Source organism: Papio anubis, chromosome 10, assembly GCF_008728515.1.
Source record: "Papio anubis isolate 15944 chromosome 10, Panubis1.0, whole genome shotgun sequence".
Taxonomy (NCBI): Eukaryota; Metazoa; Chordata; class Mammalia; order Primates; family Cercopithecidae; genus Papio; species Papio anubis.
Genome location: NC_044985.1, coordinates 120,323,309 through 120,346,997, shown reverse-complemented (window position 1 = coordinate 120,346,997; position 23,689 = coordinate 120,323,309). Strand labels below are relative to the sequence as shown.

The following is a 23,689-nucleotide window of genomic DNA, read 5'->3' as shown; positions in this document are numbered from 1 at the left end:
AACTGTGGAAGGGCCTGCTTCCAAGCTTGTGTGGTTGCTGGCAAGATTCTCTTCCCTGTAGGGCATCAGATCCTGGGCCACAGTTCATGCCAGCTGTTAGCTGGAGGCAGCCCCCAGCTCCATGCCATGTGGGCTTCTCCATATGGCAGCTGCCTTCGTCTAAGCCAGCAGGGAGAGAGGGGCTGCTCAGAATCTTATGCAAATGATCACAGAAGTGGCATCCCATTACCTTCACCCTATCATATTGGTTAGAAGCAAGGTATAGGGGCCACCCACACTCAAGGGGAGGGGATTACATGAGGGAAGAGGACCAGGAGGCGGGGTCACTGGGACCATCTTAGAGTCTGTCTGCTGCTAAAGATTTTTCTGCATGCTTTGCCTCATCGAGTGCATGGCATCTGAGGAAGGCTGACTTGTCCTCTGCCCGAGCCCCTCCTGAAAACAGAACCTCTGCCTCCCACAGGAGCCCATTCTCTTTCATTAAACTGCAGTTGGCCTCCCTGCAGATCCCACTGCCAGGCTGGGCTCTGTCCCCTGCAGTAGCTTGGAATGTGTCCTCTTTCCCTTTCACATGACAATCCCTTTAGCACTTGGAGGCAGCTGTCAAACCATCTGAAGCCAGTTCTTTGCAAAGCTCATTATGACCAGAGAAGGGGACCAGTCAGTCCTAGTGGGGCTTTGTTGACCTGCTCAGTTTTCATTAAAGGACATTGTAATTTTAAAAAGAAAAGAAAGCATGTTTGGGACTTGTTCCAGCATTGACCTAAGGTGTGTTCTGGTGAGCTACTTGGCTTGATACCCGTTATCCAGTGCCCAGGTAAAAATGTCGAAACAGGAACATTGATAAACAATGACTCGGTCTTTGAAAATGCTAATAACATACAGAGCCCTGGTGAGACTAATCAAGAAAAGAAGAAAAGAAAATACAAATGTATGACAAATATGTATATATGTGTATATGTATATTTACAAACACATGACATATATATACACATACATATATATGACATATATGTGGTCATATACACAGTATACAATGACCACAGGCACTAGCAAGTTAAAAACTATTAGGTGATGTCATGAACAATTATGGTCATAAAATAGAAAATATTGAACAGAGAAAACTGTCTAGGGAAGTATGAATAGCAAAACTGACCAAAGGAGAAAAAACCTAAATAAAACAACCATGCAGCAAATGCTGAAAAGATCTTCAAAGTGCCTCTGTTAGTTTGGGTCCTGTGAGAGCAGAGGCCATGGTGGAATTAGGCACGCAAGAGATTTAGTAGGAGAATGTCTGTAAGGAATAAAGGGAGGGCGCTAAAGAAGGCAGGAAGAACCCTCAGATCATGACGCAGATCGGGCGGCTGGGAAGCAGGCACCAAGGAATGAGGGCTGAGAAGGGGGAGTCTCCCCGTGCAGCACAGTGCCCATAAGGAAACTTAAATCGCTTTTAAAAATCCATGCTAACAAAAGAAAAGAGACCCAGTAAGGATGACACTCAGTTTGGGTAAGGACCCAGTGGCAAGTACAATCCCAGGGACTGCCACTGAGGGTTTAATTGCCCACCTTTCTAAGTTCAGTTTGTCTCATTACAAACACACCTTCTTTCCCAGTAGTACCAACCCTTGGAATTTCTTTGCTCAAAAAAAAAAAAAAAAAAAAGCCAAGAATATGAGCAAAGTATACAATATATAGATATTCATATTAGTATAGTTTTAGAATTGTAAGAAATTGGTGCCCAGAAATAGTTAAAATATCCCGTTATGTATCTTTAGAAATGATGTTTTAGAGTTTCTATATATTTTGGGAAATGTAAAATATGAACACCATGATTCTATTTTTTAATGTTTGCTTAGTCTTACATCTTTCTGCAATAAACATGTGTTTTATGTCTAAAAAATTACAGATAAAATGCATGTTCAAAATTATGTCAGAGGGGGAAAAGACATGAATCATGACTTAAGTAATTTGTAGCTTTTAAAATTGTACCTTAATCAAATAATAGTCAATTTGAAATACGTTTTTCCAATTCTATGTACTTAACAAATATATACTTCAGGTAAGACAAAAATCGGGATTCTTTTCTTTTCTGTCTATAACAGTAGACACAGTAGAAATGTCAGAGAATAATGTAAGAAGTAAAACAAATACAACATTTTAACCAATGTGAGGATATGGTTTTCTTTCTAATCTTCTTTGTTTTTAGGTTTCAGTGTTAATTTCTAATACTGCCTTCTTCTTCTCACTTTCAGGGAAAATAAATAAAGTGGTCACCACTATGTGGTTGATACTTTAAATCCTTTTGTTCTGTGATCAACCATAAACCTAACCATTTAAGCCATATTTTAATTAAGTCTTCTTGTATAAATACTCAGCTTTCTTTTGGGGGATTTTAGGATTTAAAATAAATTAAAAGATTTTGCCAGTGGTATTAAGTATAACTAAAATATAATTTAGTTCAATTTTCAGGATATTGCCATGTAATTTTCATCAGTTTTATAATGGCACGTTCTAAATGACAGGGCAAGTTCGTTTAGTTTTAAAATAGTTTACATTTTACTCTGGCCCCTCGTCATGCATTGCTCCACCTGCAGTCGTGGCCTCTCCACATGGCCTTTGTTGTTCGCACATAATTATTTTGCTTGAGGAAAGAATTCAAGTCCATGTTCCAGAAACTTGGAACTGCCTAGTTTCCTAGTGGAGGGGCATGGTCTTACCATATCTGTGTTGGTAAACTCTCAAATTGTGATATCCAAGCTTATGCCCTAAAAAACAGGAAATAACACCAAAAGAGCAGATATGATTTCAAAAATATCTTGATTTTATCACCTACATTCTTGATTTCTGTTTGATCTTTGTGTTTCAAAAATAAGCCAACATTTGTTTTTGGAAATTGGAACCCCTTGGGACTCAGCCCTGTCCTTTACTTTTTAGTTGTTTAGGTGTGCTGTCAGAATCCAATGGGTCAGCAATTTCTGCAAGTTGTTAAAAATTTTTATGATGTAGAAATTCACTGGGTGGAATATTATTCAGCTATAAAAGAGAAGGAAATTCTGACACGTGCTGCAACATGGATTAACCTGAAGGACATTATGCTAAGTGAAATAAGCTAGTCACAAAAAGACAAATACTGTATGGTTTCACCTATATGCACTATCTAAAGTAGTCAAACTCATGAAGGCAGAAAGTAGGTGGTGGTTGCCAGGGCCTGGGGAAGGAGAAAAGGGGAGTTGTTGCTTAATGGATACAGAGTTTCCATTTTCAAGATGAAAAAGTTCTAGACATCTGTTGCACAATAATGTGAATATAGTTAACACTACTTAAAGGCACACTGAAAAGTAGTTAGACTGGTATGTTTTATATTATGTTCTTTTACCACAATTAAATTTGTTTTAAAAAATTCAAGCCAGTGACTGACCCTAATGAGATGGCAACATGTGTGCCATCAGATCAATAATTCCAAATAGCAATTTTAAGGAAACTCAGCCAACTCCAAAATAACACAGGAAAGTGAAATGTATACTGAAATGGTTCTGTATAAATCATGGCTCTTACCTAGTGGTCAAAAATACAAAATAAAAATTACATGAGATTCTACTGTAATTTCGTTGAATCTAAGATATCATCAATTGTAAGAGGCATCATTATTTTTAGTTGCCATTAAGAAAAAAAATGCTGCCAAATAAGCCAAAACACAACCTTGATTGTAATACACATCCATCCCTAATTTCAGATATGCTAAACTATGAAAAATGTGCATCTTAGAATTAGTGAAATGGGGTAAGTGGTGTCTGTCTTATTAGGAGAATATTAACAGTTTTTAAAATTATAATTATTGACAAGGCTGTGATGAGATGCTCATTCTTAACACAAGGAGGTAAATGGACTCAGCCTTTCTGAAAGCCAGTTGGCAAGTTGCCACAGGATGGTTAAGATACTTATATTCTTCATCCTTAAGTTACATTTCTGTCTTCAGATAATCACCAAAAATAGAGATGTGTGTGCATAGCAGTTCCTGACAGTGTTCTTTTTAATAGTGAAAAAATTGGAAATAACTTATTTTAGTATTCTTACAGTATGTGTCTAGTTAAATAATTACAATGTTAAATAATGTATGATGTCCCTGTATAATGTAGTGATATGCCAGCATTAAGAAGTGTGTTTCTGACTAATTTTGACTACATGAAAATGCTCAAGGTAAAAATTCAGGATTTAGAATTATACATGTTATGTGTATAATTCTAAAGTATATAGATTTCAACTGAAGGGTAAAGACTTCAACTAAGTATATACAGACATCCACGCACATACAAAAGAAAGAAAGAAAATATGCCAAGTCTGAATAAAGCTGATGCTTTAATGTGTGAGCTTTGGGATATTTCTTTTTTGTCTGTAATCATCACATTTTCTAAAATAGTCAAATTTTACTTTGTTAATTAGAAAAAAACCACATATTTAAAAGTAAAAGCAGCTCACCAAAATGTCAGAATAGAAGCAGCCTGACTTCACTCCCCCCAACAGAAAATCAAAAACGAATATCCAGCACCAAGATTATCACCATCAATGTCCCATAACTTAAATTTAAGGATGATATGACCTCCAGGGCCACAGAGAAGTAAAAAAAACTCTGAGCCGATAGTAAGAAAATTAGACTTCTATATCCACAGTGCTCCTCCCCACAATCTGCCAGGCACCTCATGTATGGAAAATCTCCCCCAGACTCATGGTTTCTACCCTGGAGAAAGTGAGAGTAAACAAGCAGCTTCCCCATCTTGGGTTCCCTTGCAGGAGAACTATCCCTGCCTCAACCTACAGGAAGCATCATGAGTATCTGTAGGGATAGAAACCTTTTAGGGCAGCCCGAGACAAAGGGAAAGGCAGGACTAGCAACCCCAGCCCACAAAACTCTTCACTGTATCTTGGCCAAAAGAGATGCAAAGTCAGAATGGCTGTTCAGCAGCACCACACTGTAGAAGGCAGGCTCGACAGGTCCCCCAGGCACAAACCACTAGCCAGCCTTCCTGTATAGCAGGGATATCCCCTTTGGGACCTTCCCCATTGGGACAGGCAGCACTCCAAACATTTGCTAGAGCTAATGCAAACCTGGGCTTAAGGTTCCATACAGTACTGAAAAGGAGGCAGTGACCTAGCAATAAAGGAAATTCAACAGGTAAATTGTAAAGAACCCCTAAGCAAACATATGAAAGGGAAACCAAAACAATCCAGACAGAAAAGACTGGAAAAAATAACTAATTCTTTAATGACAAGACATATACCTACACCAACAAGAAATAACAGCCAACAGGAAATGTGACCTCCTCAATGAGACAAAGCAAGAAGCCAGTGACTGACCCTAATGAGATGGCAACATGTGTGCCATCAGATCAATAATTCCAAATAGCAATTTTAAGGAAACTCAGCCAACTCCAAAATAACACAGGAAAGCAATTTTTAAGTTTGTCAGAGAAAGTTAGCAAAGGTATTGAAATAATTTTTAAAAATCAAATCCTGGAACTGGTAAATACATTTGCTAGACAGAAAAATACATTAGAGGTTCTTAACAGCAAAACGGATCAAGCAGAGGAGAGAATCAGCTTGAAGGCAAGCTATTTGAAAATACACAGTCAGAGGAGAAAAATAATGAAAAGGAATGAAGAATACCTACAATATATAGAAAATTGCCTCAGAAGAGCAAATCTAAGAATCATTGGTATTCAAGATAGAGTTGAAAAAGTGTAGAAGCTTATTCAAATAAATAATAACAGAAAATATTTCAAACCTAGAGAAAGACAAAAATATCCAAGTATAGGAAGGTTAGAGATCACCAAACACATTAAACCCAAATAAGACTATCCCAAGGTGTATAATAATGAAACTCTCAAAAGTCAATGACAGCAATGGGAGTCTAAAAGCAACAAGATAAAAGAAGCAAATAATGTATAACGGAGCTCCAGTTTGGTAACAGACTTCTCAAAGGAAACCATACAAGCCAGGAGGTAGTAGAACAACATATTGAAAGTTCTGAAAGAAAAAAAAAAAAAAAAACCTGTCAACCAAGAATACTGCGCTCAACAAAGCTGAACTTCAAACATGAAGAAGAGATAAAGTGTTTCCCAGACAAACAGAATTTGAGGGAATTCATCACTGCCAGTCTCATCTAACAAGAAATACTAAAGGGAGTTCTTCAGTCTGAAAGAAAAAGACACTAACATGCAGAAAGAAAACATTTAAAGATCTAAAAGCCACTGATAAAAGTAAGCATACAGACAAGGCCAAATTACTCTAATACTGTAATTGTGGTGTGTAATCCACTCATATCTCTAGTAAGACTAAAAGACTATCAAAATTAACAATAACTACAGCAGCTTGTTAAGAGACAAGTAATATAAAAAGATGTAAATTGAGACAACAAAAAGTCAAAATATGGGGAGATAAAGTATAGTTGTTTTAGTTTTTTCCTTTATTTCTATGCCTTTCTTTGTGATCAAAGGTAAGTCCTCATGTGTTTAAAATAACTTATATGATTTGTTGTAAGCCTAATGATAACCAGAAAGCAAAAACCTATGATAGATACACTAAAAATAAAAAGCAATTAATTAAAACATATTGCTAGAGAAAATCACCTAAACACAAAGGAAGGGTATAAGAAAGGAAGAGCGGAATTACAAACAACCAGAAAAAAAATGTAAATGGCAGTAGTACATTCTTACCTATCAAAAATAACATTTAATGTAAATGGTCTAAATTCTCCAGTTAAGTGATATAGAGTGGCTGAATGGATTTTAAAAATTAAAAGATCCAACCATATGCTGTGTACAGGAAGCCACTTTCACCTATAAAGACACACATGGACTTAAAGAAAGGAATGGAATAAGATATTCCATGCAAGTGGAAAAAAAGGACAGGAATATGTATGCTTCTGTTAAATAAAATAGACTACAAACTGGCCAGGCGCAGTGACTCGCACCTGTAATCCCAGCACTTTGGGAGGCTGAGGTACGTGGATCATTTGGGGTCAGGAGTTCAAGACCAGCCTAGCCAACATGGTGAAGCCCCGCCTCTACTAAAAATACAAAAATTAGCCAGATGTTGTGGCAGGCACCTGTAGTCCCAGCCACTCGAGAGGACAATCGCTTGAACCTGGGAGGTGGTGGCTGTAGTAAGCCAAGATCGCACCACTGCACTCCAGCCTGGGTGATGGAGCAAGACTCCATCTCAAAAAAAAAAAAAGACTACAAACCAAGGATTGTAAAAAAGAACCCCAAAAGGCTACTATATAATGATAAAGGAGTCAATTCAGCAAGAGAATAATTATATATTAAACCAACACTGGAGCACCCAAATATAAAGCAGACATTAAATCAACCTAAAGGGAGAGATATACTACAATACAATAATAATAGGTGGCTTCAACACCCCATTCTCAGTCGTGGGCAGATCATCCAGAAAGAAAATCAACAAAGAAACATGAGAATTAAGCTACACACTAGACCAAAATGGACCTAACTGACATTTACAGAACATTTTACCCAACTGCTGCAGAATACATATTTTTCTTGTCAGCACACAGAATAGTCTCCAGAATAGGCTATGTGTTAGTCCACAAAACAAATTTTAAAAATTTGAAATCCTATCAAGTATTTTTTCTGATAATGATGGAATAAAACTAGAAATCAATAAGAGAAAACTTGGAAATTACACAAATGTGGAAATTAAACAACATGCTCCTGAATGACCAACAGGTCAATGAAGAAATTAAGAAAAAAATTTTAAAAGTTCCTGAAACAAATGAAAATGGAAACCAACATATGAAAATCTATGGGATATAACAAAAGCAGCACTAAGAGAGATGTTTATAGCAAATAAAGGCCTACGTCAGAAAAACAGAAAGAGCTTAAACAACCTAATAGTGCACCTCAAGGTACTAGAAAAGCAAGGAGAAATCAAACCCAAAATTAGTGAAAGGAAAGAAATTAAGATCAGAGCAGAAATAAATGAAATTGATACTAAAACACATATACACACAAATCAACAAAATGAAAAGTTGAGTTTTTGAAAAGATAACAAAATTGACAGACTTTTAGCTAGACTAGGAGGAAAAAAGAGAGAAGACCAAAATAAAAGAAATCAGAAATTTAAGAAGAGACTTAACAATGATACCACAGAAATACATAGGATCATTAGAAACTATGACAAAAAAAACTGTACATCAACAATTTGGAAAGTCTATAAGAAACAGATAAATTTCTGGACGTGTACAACCTACCAAAATTGAACCATGAAGAAACAGAAAACCTGAACAGACCAGTGATGACTAATGAGATTGAATCAATAATAAAAAGCCTCTCATCAAAGAAAAGCCCAGGACCTGATGGATTCCCTACTAAATTCTATCAAACATTTAAAGAACTAATACCAATACTACTCAAACTATTAAAAAAAAATTAAAGAGAACAAAAGACCAGGTAACACTTGAACCACACAGGTTTGAACTACATGGGCCCACTTATAAGCAGATTTTTCTTCTGCCTCTGCCACCCTTAAGACAGCAAGACCAACCTCTCCTCTTTCTCCTCCTCCTCAGCCTACTCAGTTTGAAGACAATGAGGATGAAAACTTTTATGATGATAGATTTCTACTTAGTAATAAATAATCTTCTCTTCCTTATGATTTTAATAACATTTTCTTTTCTCTCGCTTCAAGAATACAGTATGTAATACATGTAATATATAAAATATGTGTTAATGGACTGTTTATGTTATCAGTAAGGCATCTGGTCAACAAGTTATTAGTAGTTAAGTTTTGGGGAGTCAAATGCTATGTGTAGATTTTTTTGCTGTGTGTGGCACCAGCACTCCTAACTCCCATGTTGTTCAAAAGTCATCTGTACTTTCAAACTCATTCTATAAGGTCTGGCACCAAAGCCAGACATAGACACAACAAAAAAAGAAAACTACCGGCCAACATCCCCAATGAACATAGATGGAGAAATCCTCAACAAAACACTAACAAACCAAACTCAACAATGCTTTAAAAAGATCATTCACAACAACGAGAACACATGGACTTTTAGAACAAAAGACTAAACACATGGACACAGGGAGGGAAACAACACACAGTGGGGCCTGTTGGAGGTGGGGGGCGGGTGGAGGGAGAGCATCAAGAAAAATAGCTAATGCATGTGGGGCTTCATACCTAGGTGATGGGTTGATAGGTGCAGCAAACAACCATGGCACACATTTACCTATGTAACAAACCTGCCCATGCTGCACATGTACCCTGGAAATTACATTTAAAAAAATAGAATCAGGAAAAAAAAAAAGAAAGATCATTCACCATGACCTAGCAGGATTCATCCCAGAGATGCAAGAATGGTTCAACATACACAAATCAATAAACATGAAACATCACATTAACAAAACCAAGAACAAAAACCATGTGATCATTTCAATAGATGCTGAAAAAGCATTCCATAAAATTCAACATCCCTTAAGATAGCAATTCTAAACAAACTGGACACCGAAAGAACATACCTCCCAACAGTAAAGGCAGTATATGACAAACCCACAGCTAACATCATACTGAATGGGGGAAAATTTGAAAGCCTTTCCTCTCAGCTCTGGAGCAGGACAAGGATGCCCACTCTTACAAATTTTATTCAACATAGTACTGGAAGTCCTAGCCAGAGTAATTTGTCAAAAGAGAAAAATCAAAGACATCAAAATTGGAAAGGAAGAAGTCAAATTAGCCTTTTTTGCAGATGATATGATCTTATAGCTAGGAAAACCTAAAGACTCCATCAAAAAACTGGGAGAATTTATAAATGAATTCAGTAAAGTTACAGGAAACAAACTAGCATGCAAAAATCAGTAGCATTTCTATAGCCAACAGTGAAAAAATCTAAAAAGATTCAAAAAAGTAATCCCATTTACAGTACCTACAAAAGATATGAAACACCTAGAAGAGAAATATGAACCAAAGAAGTGAAAGATTTCTACAAGGAAAACTATAAAGCGCTGATGAAAAAATTGAAGAGGACACAAAAAAATGGAATGATATATTCCATGCTCATGGATTGGAAGAATTAATACTGTTAAAATATGAATACTACCCAATAAATTTACAGATTTAGTGCAATCTCTATCAAAATAACAATGATATTCTTCACAAAAATAAATAAAAAAAATTCTAAAATTCCTATAGAACCACAAGAGATGCTGAATAGCCCAAACAATCCTGAGCAAAAAGAACAAAGCTGGAGGTATTACATACACTACCTGACTTCAAAATATACTACAAAACAGTAGTAACCAAAGCAGCATGATACTGGCTTGAAAACAGACACACAGACCAATGGAACAAATTGAAAACCCTGAAATAAATCCATGCATTTACAGCCCATTTATTTTCGACAAAGGCTCCAAGAACCTACATTGGAGAAAGGACAGTCATTTCAATAAATGGTGCTAGGAAAACTGGATAACCATATGCAGAAGATTAAAGCTAGACCCCTATATCTCACCATATGCAAAATCAATCAAAATACATTATTATCAAAAAGACAAAAAATAATGGATTCCGGCAAGAATGTGGAGAAAAAGGAACGCTTGTGCACTGTTGGTGGGAATGCAAATTAGCCACTATGGAAAACAGTATGGAAGTTCCTCAAAAGACTAAAAATACAACTATTAGGCTGATAGAACCATTAACAGTAATGGCAAAAACCACAATTACTTTTTGCACCAACCTAATACCATATGATCCAGCAATCCCACTGTTGAGTGCATATCCCAAAGAAAGGAGACCAATACATCAAAGAGATAACTTCACTTGCATGTCTGTTGCAGCACTATTCACAATAGCCAAGATATGGAATCCACCTAAGTGCCTATTAGCAGATAAGTGAATACAGAAAATGTGGTATGTATATACACAATGGAATATTATTCAGCCATAAAAAGTAGTGAAATCCTGTCATTTGCAGACATGAATGGAAGAGGAGGTCATTATGTTAAGTGAAATAAGCCAGCACAGAAAAACAAAAATCACATATTCTCACTTATACATGGGAGCTAAAAAAGTAGATCATCTGAAGATACAGAGTAGATTGGTGGTTACCAGAGGACTGGAAGGGTAGGTGGGTGAGGGGAGATGAAGAGACATTGATTAATGGGTAGAAAAATACAGTTCTTTAGAAGGAATAAGATCTAGTGTTTGATAGTTCAATAAGGTGAGTATAGTTAACAATAATCAATTGTATATTTCTAAATAGCTAAAAGAGTAGGATTTGAATGTTCTCAGTATAAAGAAAAGATAAATATTTGAGATGATGGATAGTCCAATTACCCTGATTTGATCATTACACATTACATGAATATATCCAGATATCACATATACACTGAAAATATGTACATCTATTATGCATTCATTTTTTAAAATAAAGATATAGTACTACGTTTTACAAAACAAAAAAAGTAATATTAAATGACAGTAGAGTTTCATAAATTTTTCCCCTAAGATCTCCACATTGTATGGTGTATATGGGTAGATGGGTACATGATGATATGTTAGTATTTCTCTGCTCAACACCCATAAGAGACACATGGATATAGAATGTAATTATAAAAAGAATTATTACGTCCAGTTTTCTACTGTAAAAATTAAATTAGAAGTCAAAAGATTTAATCTAATACAATCTAAGTTTAACATGAAATATTACTTTAGAATCAGTTGGGATTCAACAACTTCTATTTAATTAGATTTCCATTTTATTTAATTCAGTCTACATTTACTGAACACCTATACTGTGCCACACACCAGAAACTTAGGCAATGTTCAGTTTGTTCATGCTAAAGTCTTACTAGCTTACACTGATACCATACAAAGATAGAATTACATGTTTTTAACTTTCTTTTAGTGTTATTTTGTAGTTTATATGTACTCAGCTCAAATGAATGAAGTTTGTATTAATTTTTTCTGAATGAAGTTTGGTATAAAGACAATAACGTCTGTTTTGTATTCAATGTGACTTTCTTCAGTTTGCTTTTTTTTTTCTTGAGTATGTCTTCACTTGGCATGACATGTTCTATTGAAATTTTACACCATTAAGAGATATATGGATTCAGTTTTTAAAAGAATGTTATCTTCTGTTCACTGGCTGAAAACCACTTTTAAAAATCCGAAATCTGTTACCCTAAATCTAAGAAATGTTTGCAATTGAATATATTTTCCACTATATCACTGGTTAAGATATTACCTACTCATTTTAAAATTTATTTTTTGTTATTTCATTTTGTTGCACTATACCAATGTAGAAACCATTGACTTATCTGATCTAAACCATATTTGTATCTTTAGGAGAGGTTTGGCATATTTCTAGGAGTGACTATTTAGTAACTGAAACCAAAATTAGAGCAAGAGACATCATCATGCCTTCAATTCCTGACCAAATGTTTCTTTTACCATTGTCCTATAAATTATCTTTTTTTGGATATTGCCATTTTAAATATTTATATTCTAAAATACAAAGAAAAATAAATAGCACTCTAAAATTTATGTGCAGTTATTTTAATTGGCAGAGCCAATGGAGTGGATCAAGTAGAAGGAAACTTAATGATTGTAATACATTTCATTTTGTGGATCCCTTTGAAATAATTTGTCCTACAGTCATGACCATCATATATTTTATGTTACCCTGAAGCTATCAATGTTTGCATTATAATAAAGAACACTGGGGAAACACTTATTAAAGAGGAAGACCTGTCACTTTTAAACGCATCTACTGAATCCTAAAAGCAGCATAAAACCCTGTTCACTTTCCCACTCTAACATGAAGCAAGCTGTATTCTAAATTATTTTTGGCCAATACATTCAATTTCTTTCTTATTAACAGCTAACCTCAAGTACGAGCTTGGGCGCCCAAATGAGCATGGCCCTCTCCCGAGACTCCGTTTGGGAAAGCTCTGTGCATATTGTAACTGCTTTTGTTGCCCTCAGAACATGGGGTTCCTCTTTGGGAATTGCTGTCAAAGCCAAAGTGAGCAAAGAATCTAAATGACTCTTTGATGATCACACTTTCATTTCAAAATGAAATGAAACTATGTAGTCTAGCTTGGTCATGTGTATTATTCATCATATTTGCTGCAGATGATCTTTGATTGTTTTTATTTTTTAAAAAAATTCTCAAAAAATAGATTCGCTGTAATTTGTGGGGTTTTGTTTGACTTTGTTTTTGTTTTGTTACACTTTTTAAATGCAAAAGGGCTGTTCTCTACATGTCCTGGGAAGGAAGCAGCACCTTGGAAACGAGTGTGAGTTTCCAGGCACCAGCTTTGAAGGCCTGCTCCCCTGCATTGAGGGAGAACCAGGCATGGGGTTGGAGGACAGTTGGGAGTGTGCGCTTCCCAGGCAGACAGAGCTAGGCTCAAAGCCCAGCTCTGCAGTGTGCCAATGGAAGGATTTTGAGTGACATACTTACCAGTGAGCCTCAGTTTCTTCTTCTCTAAGGGCAGGAGAGTGCTACCTATTTCACAGAGATGCTGTTAGGAGGCCCTTAGGACAGACTGAAGGAAAATGGTCTGGCCTGGAGCTTGGAATAAGATGTGCCATCATGGAATGCTGGCTGATGTTAATTATCTTGAAAAATTATAGTATGTTGTCACGATATCTGACTGATTCATAGAGTGGAAAACTATCCAGAACTACAACTTTTCATGGAACAAAACACAAAATAATTTCATGCAACAAAAAAAAATTCAAAATAAATAAATTGTTGTGTAAATACATGTGCAACTGAGTTCAAACTATAAAACATCCTGGCCTTTGTCATCATGTACTGCTGAAGTTATGAACTGAAAATGTAGTCTGTTAAAAATATGATCCTGTAAAGCAAAGGGTTTGGAGTAGCCCATAGGGTTTAAACCTCATCTGCGGCTACTGTAGCTAGCTGCAGGGGGGAATTGTGGAGGCAAAAATGGTGCTACCTGTGCACACAGCTTGTGTTTTGGCACCAGCAAAAAGTCTGCAAACACAACAAGCAGTGCGTCCTGTACAACTGTGTCTGCAGGGCCGTCAGACACCTGAGTGGGGAGATTAGAATTTCAAGAAGGACGCCTGGAAGCATCTGTGGTTTCGAAAGGCCACTTCAGGAGGCTTTGCGGAGAAAAAGGAAGTCACCGTTTTCTTTTCTATTACATGGGATTTTGCAGTCTAGTTACTTGGGAGCCTCTGGTTTTGTTTTTAGTTTTTTCTTCGTATTGGGATGCAGTTTTATTCTTGTCTCAGGTCTCCAGATCATCAGAGACTAAATGATGAAAAGAATTCTCTTCCTTACCCCTCTGTTTGTCCCCTGAGCCCAGGACTCCTTTGTCTACATTCTAGGGCAGGACATCTGCCTTTACTTATCTAATACGAGGGCTCATTGCAAAGTGATGTAATGCAGCAATTTAAAGCCGTTAAGGTCAAGAATCCCGGAGCCAACCTACCTGGGTTCAGATTCCAGTTCGACTATTTTCTAGCTGTGTGAACTTGGGCTGGCACCTTGGCCCCTTTGTGCCACAGTTTCTATACATGTAAAATGGAGGCAGTAATAACTCCTAGCTCATAGATTTGTGTTAAGCATTAAAGAAATTGCTATCTGTAAGGCATTTAAACTAGTGTCTGGCAGTAGTAGCATGCAGTAAGCACTACGTAAGTGTTAGCTGTTAATTTTTAAAATAGATTATTAACATGCATTTAGATGCTCACATCATTCATAATTCAAAAATGCTTCTTAAATTGCCATCTTTTACCTACTTAAGTTAGCAAATATCAAAAAAGTTAACGTTACAGTGTTGGCAAGGTATAGAAGCACAGACATTGTCATGCACTTCTTGTGAGGGGAGAGTAAATAGCCCAGCCTCTTTGCAAGGCAGTTCAGCGGTATTGCAATTACAAATGCACATTTTTTGTAAAAGTATGGTCTATAGTACCCATAAATTTTTTTTTAAGTCGGAGGAAACCTATCAGCAAAGAGAGACAGCAAAGCACGGAGAGTAAGAACAGAGACTCCAGAAATAGAAGCCTCAGGCCAAAGCCCTAGCCACTTCCTAGCTGTGTGACCCTGGACAAGTTCCTTGACTTCTTTGTGCCTCAATTTTGTCATATAAAGATGAAGATAATAATGCTACCTAGTAGCATAAGGCTGTGTTGAGAAATAAGGGAGTTGATACTTTTCAACTGCGTAAAATAGTGCCTAGCAAACCATAAATGCCATCAAAGTGTTTATTTTAATATATGTTTAAAGAAAGTAGCACACCACTAATTAATTATAAGCACAACTAGACCTCTTATAACCCAGTTCCTAATAAAGCTATTTTTTTTACATACTAAAAATTTTTTCAGAAATTAGGCTTAACAGGCTAGAACATTTTTTATTCTTTAATAGTTTTGTGCCCACTAAAATTGTTGCATCTCAGATAAAGATTTACCATAACTTTGCTCTGAGCAGAGGGTAAAAGCAAACCATCAGCTCTAGCTATCCGTACTATCTTTCTTCACTTCTCCTGCTGGGCTCATCTTTATGAGTAGGTATATTGTATAAACACAGATACATAAATATAGATATATTACTCTGAAATGAAATGATGAAACAAAATGGCTGATTTTAATAAACTAAAGAACACCTCCCTCTTCGCATGATCTTGAAATGAACCAACTAAGGAGTGGTGCATTCCTCAGCGTGAGGTCTTCCATGTGCAAAATTAGAGCCAGGGCATGCGGCGAGCCCAATGATCTGACCGAACACGCGCCTCTAAGTGCTTCCTAATGAACACTGAGGTGTCCAGGGGCGCCGCAGTGCTCATCAATCTCTGCATTGACGATGGCAAGAAATTTCACAGGATGGTCATTTGCTGGGAATAGATGTCTACCCTGCTCCTTCTTTGCCTTCGGTAACAACAAAGCGCCACAAAGAGCACAATCCAGCGAGACAGCGAGCTGCCCCAGAAAGTTAACAGCATTCAGTCACTTATTTGCAAGTATATTTGCAGCTGATAAATTGAACAGACTTTCATGTGGACAAATGTCCATTTTCTCTTACTAATTTGAAGAAGGATTTTTAAAGACAAAGCCCATCAAACATTAGATAAGCATTTTAAGTTAATGGACCATGTAGTCCTATTTCCCCACAAACTCAGGAGGCATCACATTATGTCCTATTTTTACAGCAACATCAATTATTAATATGTATATTTTTGCTGACAGAGGACCTTGCTATAAATGTAGGTTTCGTTATCCAGTTCTGGGTCATTAACTATGGAAAGCTTGTAAATATAATGGTTTATTCACATGGGAAGCCTTCATTAAGATGCATTATTCTACAGCTGATGTATTTCAATATATAGTATACTATCGTGTTCTCTATCTCCCTTTAATATTTGTAATTTATTTTTAAATGAGTTGCTGTTTATGCAGTGAGTTAACAAATTTGAATTCCACATGACCAAAGTTGCTAAAGAGGAAAAGATGTTTTAGCCCAAAGGAAAAGCTGCTCATTAACATAGGACCTAAATATGTTATAACCTTTAAATTCAAAAGCAACCAGAGAAAGGAGCCACAAATGACCCAAATGTATTTTTGTCAGAGAAAGTCTATATCAAGAAACATGCATGAATACACACATATTAACAGCACAGCGTGGTGTAATAGGAGAAACACAGCACTAAAGGAGCCGGGAAGCCTTATTGCTGGATTCTTCATTAACGTGGAATGACAGGAAAGTCACTGAGTTCTGAACCTCTGTTTCCTCATCTGTTCAGTAGGATAGTCATGTCCTCATTCTTACCTCAAATAATAGATGTGTGGCCAACGTGGTGAAACCCCGTCTCTACTAAAAATACAAAAATTAGCTGGGTGTGGTGGTGCACTCCTGTAGTCCCAGCTACTCAGGAGGCTGAGGCAGGAGAACCACTTGAACCCGGGAGGCAGAGGTTGCAGTGAGCCGAGATCGTGCCACTGCACTCCAGCCTGGGCAACAGAGTGAGACTCTGTCTCACAAAAAAAACATATAAATAAAAATAAAATGAAATGAAAATAGATGTGGACATGAATAAAGAAACGCAGCACAGGAATATGTAAGACAGGAACCATGCCAAGGGGCTATTAGGAAAATCCAGTGACAGCTGAGTGTTTTGTTGCACTCATGGATTGTGGAAGTATTAGGAAGTTTCTTGGACACATCGTATAGGGCTGTTGACAAGACACAAATTAGAATCACTTGCTCATTCATTCATTTGTAGGGATGAAAGGAGAAAAGACTCAGGTAAAATATAGTTTGTCTGTATACGTCTATGAAGGAAATCTACAAATAACGACAGGAACAACATAATTTGGAGAAAAGCTACACCAGATGATACATTATACAGTAGGTAATTGTGACATTATTAATACAAGACTTCAATCAGAGGCAAAAAAAAAAATTTGGGTCATTTATTGCAGAGATCCATTTTAACATCTCCATGAAAACTAAATTAGCCATTGGAGAGATTAAAGTCTCTATATGAATTTATGCTATGCTATATGTCTTACACACTTAAGATGTAAACACTAGGAATGAAAAACATTACCTGGACAATATAAGAACTGGATATTTTAATGATAATATAAAGGAAATTCCTACTGTTCAGTTTTGACACAAATACATAATATAAAGAAAAGTCATGCTTTTGAGCACCTTTATTGAGGCAATTAATGATCATTTGTTTTTAACATTGTTCTTTAAAATGATTCTGTAATTCTCATTCTATATTTGCTTTTATATTACTTTAAAAAGTAATTTTTAGGGTTTTTCTTCTAGCATCATAAAAGTTGTATTTTCTCAGCCAGGCATGGTGGTTCACCCCTGTGATCCCAGCACTTTAGGAGGCAGAGGCGAGTGAGTTGCCTGAGTTTAGGTGTTTAAGACCAGCCTGGGCAACACAGCAAGACCCCATCTCTACAAAAAGTATAAAAAATCACCCAAGTGTGGTGGTGCGCACCTGTACTCCCAGTACTCAGGAGGCTGAGGTGGGAGGATTGCTTGAGCCCAGGAGGCAGAGGTTGCAGTGAGCTGAGATTGTGCCATTGTACTCCAGCCTGGGTGACAAAGAGTGAGACTTTGTCTCCAAAAAAGAAAAGTTGTTTGTTCTTATTTTACTAAACTTAGAAAATTGGCTCAAATTTCCTTAGGATTTTCTAATGCATATATTTACCAAGTATGATATATGTGGTTTCCTGTTCTCTTTTCACTGACTTTATGGGGTGAGTGGACACTGTATTTTAACGACATCTTCATTGTGAAATCCCTCCCACCTCCAGAGGTTCATAGGTATTTCTTTGAGAGTGTGTGTATATGTGTGTGTACATTTGTGTTACATTTAACTAATTCGTTCAAAATTTTAGTTTAAGACATGAATTGAATCTTTAAGATAATGATTTTTTTGAAGTAATTGATTTAAGTTTATAGTTTTGCTAATGTCTCTTATAAACAGGGTCTTGAATTTTGTCATATTCTTGTTTCACAGCTTTCAAAATGGACTTTAACGTTGTTCTCTTACCCTTGGACATTTCTTTACTCCAGAGCTCCCTAGTATTCCTGGATTTCGCCCACTTAGCTATTGGTGCAGCCTGTCCTAATGACAACAATCACAATAGTGTTCACCATAGTGACTACAAAAAATAAGAAAGGAACAAGTATAAAATAAGAAACTATTCTGGGAATATAAGAGCATGCCCAAAATTAAAACAACAACAGTAACCACTCCAAAATTTAAATAATCCAAATGGTATACATAACTGAAAAGCAAATTGGTTCTGGAAGATAAAGCTAAAGAAATCTCCTATCTGCGCTATAACATAGTGATTTTTTTCTCCTATTTGCACTATCACCTAGTGCAAATAGACAAATGGAAAATATAAAAGCTCAGAGTCATGAAAGATCAATCTGGTGGTCTGGCATTTATCTAATGTTTACTGCAGACAAGGAAATGGAGAGAAAGAGATAATAGAAGGAAAACTCGAAGAGTTGAAGGTAATTCTTTATATTGAATAGACCTACCAAAGGAGAATACAATGAATGAAGAAATGCCTACACCTAGATACATTTTAATGAACTTTCAAAACTCTTAAGAGTAAAGCATTATAAATACTTTCAGGGAGGTAAACAGCTTACTTGCAAAGGAACAACAATTCCGTTTGCAAAAATGGAGCTGGAAACTCTACATATTAGAAGTAGAATTCCTCAAAGGAACTACCAAAATGCCATTCAAGTGGGAGGGACCAAATGAAGACATCCTTACAAATGCAAGTCCTTATAATATTTATGGCTGTACATATTCATTCTGAAAGTTACACTCAAGGACATACTTCAGCAAAAGGAAAACTGAATACAAAAAAGAACAAGGGTCATATGGTTTGGATGCTTGTCCCCTCCAAATCTCGTGTTAAAATGTGATTCCTAATGTTGGAGGTGGAGCCTAGTGGGAGGTGATGGATCATGGGGGCAGATCTCTCATGAATGGCTTAGCACCATCTTCTTGGTGATAAGCGAATTCTCTCCGTTCACACAAGATCTGGTTTTTTATATGAATCTGGGACCTCCCCTTCTTTCTCTCTTGCTCCCTTTCACCACGCGAGGCACTGGCTCCCTGTCATCTTCTGCCGTGATTGTAAGTTTCCTGAGGCCTCACCAGAAGCCACGCAGATGCTGGCACCATGCTTCTCGTACAGCCTGCAGAACTATGAGCCAAAATAAACTTATTTTCCTTATAAATTACCCACCCTCCAGTATTCTTTTATAGCAGTGCAAAAATGGACTAATGCAAAGGGTAAACAGAGAAACCAGGACATCTCATAGTTAAATGTAAACACATGTTTTCAAAATTAATTACAGTCTATGATATTATAAAATGAGAGGTTGTGGGAAGAAAAGTGAACACATGCATAGGTCCTATACTTGTTCAAAGAAGCTCTAGATTATGATAAATTCTAGACAGATAGAAATATAGATATTAAGTAACATGTTAAAATTTTAAGATAACCAGTAGAAGATTAAAATAAGATGTATAATTTTTAAACCACTACATGATAAGAATGAATAAAACTAACTCCATAAATCCAGCAGAAGGTAGGAAAGGAAAAAAACAAAACAAAACAAAAAGAAAGTGTGTTAGATAAGAAACTTAAGATAAGAAGATTATCTCCAAATGTTTCTTCTATACAATGAATAAAATTTTTCTTTTCTATAATTCTCAGATTGAGTTTTTTTAATCCAGATCTATGTTGTTGACAAGAGAGAAACCTCAAACATATTGAAGCTGAAAACTTCAAAACAAAAGAACATAAAGCATTACGTCAGGGACTGTGGATTAAATACACTGAGTAAATGTACTCAGTTAGCTTTGCTTCCTCTGGATGCTTGCATTTCTTATTTGCCTTTGCTAGGACACTATGGAAGATATTAACACATTTGTTTAGTTTCTGATATTTTTGCCAGCTCTGTAACTTTTATGACCTCAAACCTTTTTGTTTGTATATATTTTCAGAATCCACCTCCTCTCTTTAATGAAGTCAGTGCTACAGTAATCCAGGCTGAAAAGGTGGACCGTCTGCGGAACGAGGTGCAGATGAAGCATGAAGAGGACTACAGGGAAGCCCTGGTTACCATCAAGAATGACCTAAAGTTGATAGAAGGCCTGGACATCAAGGAGAACCTTCAAGACCAGATCCGGCATTGGTTCATTGAATGCAGGTGAATATGAACTACATCGTGATATGTCCAGTCTGTTCTTTAGTGTCTGAGGTTATTGTATGTTTTTAAGCACAGAAGCATATTGATATAGAGTCATGAGGTTTCTTGGCTTCGTTTTAGAAGCGTGAAGTGCCAAGGCTAAGAATTCAGAAATTCATTTTTTTAAATATGGAAAAACGGCCCACATAGTGCCTCTGTGACCACATGGCTTGGAATATAATGGGTGCATGACATAGCCCCAGGATGGCAGGACTTCACATGCCAGGTCTGTCCGAAAGCCACGGGACCCAGAAACAACCTTCCCTTCTGGCATCTAGCCAGCCTCTCTACTTGTAACAAGCTTGAGATTCTCGATCATGGTCCCTCTCGGTCATAATGCTTTGAGGCAGCTGCTGATTCCTGGGACTTGACACCTGGCCACCAGGTCTCCTTGAAATGATGGTGTGTTATGTGGTTCTTGCATTGCTATGAAGAAATATCTGAGGCCAGATAATTTCTAAGGAAAAGAAGCTTAATTGGCTCAAGGTTCTACAAGCTTTACGGGAAGCATAGTGCTGGTATCTGCTCCTGTTTGCCTTGGGGAGCTTTAACTCAACTTACAGTGGAAGGTGATGCAGGAGGAGGCATGTCAAATGGCAAGAGCAAGAGCAAAAGAGAGAGTGTGGGGTTGGCAGTGGGAGGGTGGTGCCACACACACTTTTAAACAACCAGATCTTGCAAGAACTCCCTCACTATAGCAAGGACAGCACCAAGCCATGAGGGATCTGCCCCCATGACCCAGACACCTCCCACCAGGCCCTACCTCCAACGCTAGGGATCACATTTCAACATGAGATTTGGAGGGGGCATCCAAACTTTATCAAATGGGTAGATAGGTAGTTTTGGGGACAAGGCTCCAAGCGTATTCATATTTAAGGGTGTTCTTTAATGCTCTTAAATGAAACATTAAATGAGTTAAAACTTGTTTACAAAAGATGGTTTTTAAATGGTATTCATCAGAGAATTTTTCTACACAGCAGAACAGTTTGTTGGTAACCTAATTAGAAGAATTTTTTAAACCAATTTTATTTCAAGAAGGGAAGAAAAGAGGGCAGATTGTTATGATAAATCCCAGGAGCCATAGAAGGCAGACTTGGCCATCTGTTTTCTTGATGGGGTATTGCATCATATTACATCAGGTCTCAAGATGTTCTGACGCCAACTGTGGTTAGCTCATCAGGACCAGAGAATTTAAATGTTGGCAGTAGAAAAATCGAACTTTCTCTCAAAAGATTCTGTTGAAAGATATCTGTGGCAGGCAGCCTCTAAGCTGGCCTCCAGTGATCCCTCCCCTGAAGTGTAAGGTATACCTAGTAACTCACTTCCAAAGACAAGGATATGGCTAGAGTGATGGGATATCACCTTCATCCTGCTTGCCTTTCCTGCTCTCTCACTTGCCTTTTCCCTTGCTGGCTCAGAGGAGTCAGCCACCATAGTGTCTGCTGCCCAGTGGAGAGGCCCACATGGCAGGGAGCTGGGGGAGGCTCCCGAGCAACAGCCATTGAGAAGCTGAGGGCCCCCCTCCAGCAGCCTGAGAACTAAATGCTACCCACCAACCACAGGCATAGACTTGGAAGTGAATCCCCTTGACCCAGGTGAGCCATCAGATGAGACCACAGTCCCCACCAGCACTTTGATGACAGCCTTGTGGGAGACCTTGAAGCAGAGGCGCCCAGCTGAGCCACATCTGATTCCCCACCCACATAAACTGTGATGCAATATGTGTTTGTTGTTTCAAGCTGCTAAGGCTTGGAATGACTTGTTATGCAGCAATAGGTGTCTAATACATATCAATTACTTTTACAGTGATTTACAAAAATCTAAAGTACTATAAACTTCTTGTATTAACTTTATGTGGGATCCTAATACACTATGTCCTCAATAATACTTCAGTTTTATACTAAAGTTTCTTCATGAGTGTTTGACATAACAGTGACATGCTTTTGACTGAGAGTTCCATCCTTTCCTACAATACAATTTTAAAAGTGATGACTTTTAAAAATTCAAAATTGATTACATTTGTGAGATTTTCTTTCTATGTCTTATTTATCAGAGATATTTTATAGCAAAATGGGATATTTTGAATGAGGGGGTATTTAAAATGAGGAATTTGATGTTGTGTAAATTCTGTACTGATGATGATAAATGGAGACGGAGGGCTGCTGTTAATTGAGCAGATGGTATCGATGTGCACATAGCCCTCCTTTCTCCATCACTTTCCTCCTTGCTTTCTGGGGATGGTTTCATGAGAGCATATATTTGTCAAAACTTATAAAATTCTATCCTTGAAATATGATCAGTTTATTGTATATCACTCAGGCCTCCATAAAGCTGTTAGAAATATATCACAGTAATAGTAGTATATCAGCAAAAATGCCAATGCTTGTCGTTCTTTAAAATATCATGTTCTGTTATCCAGAATACCAAAACCCAGTTTTCCAGTCACTACCATCGTTCTCAGACTCCCACTCCTGCTCATGGTATAAGACTTGCATCTTCATCAAAAATGGGTCACAGTAAAAAAGACAATAAATAAATAATTTTAAAAAGCAGTGGGGGAGGGAAGACTTGCATTTGCCAATTATAGGTGACTTTGTCTCTTCTGGTTTAAAGTAGTCTCTTTCAGGTTAACTGTCTCTCCTGGGTAAATTTGAAGTCAATTTAAATGTCTCTCTCTCAAGAATCTTGCCCCATTTTTCTTCTCCTTACTGCATCTGACTGTAAAAGGAAATTTCATATCCTTACACTAACAGCTGGCAGCTGGGGAGAGTGCCAGGCACACCATTTCATACCCTGGTGGTTTTTTTGTTTTGTGTTTGTTTGTTTTTGAGACAGTCTCGCTGTGTCACCCCGGCTGGAGTGCAGTGATGTGATCTCAGCTCACTG

The 23,689-nt window shown here is 37.2% G+C and overlaps 1 protein-coding gene across 4 annotated transcripts in view; it reads left to right on the top strand.

Moving 5' to 3' along the window:
- IQCA1 (IQ motif containing with AAA domain 1) overlaps positions 1-23,689 on the top strand; it is a 164,053-nt gene that overhangs the window by 20,685 nt on the left and 119,679 nt on the right. For all 4 annotated transcript variants that reach the window (XM_021924179.2, XM_009183394.3, XM_003908124.4 and 1 more), the window contains one exon: positions 20,559-20,764. In XM_021924179.2, the coding sequence (XP_021779871.1) occupies positions 20,559-20,764 (206 nt within the window). The remainder of the gene's footprint in view (positions 1-20,558; positions 20,765-23,689) is intronic.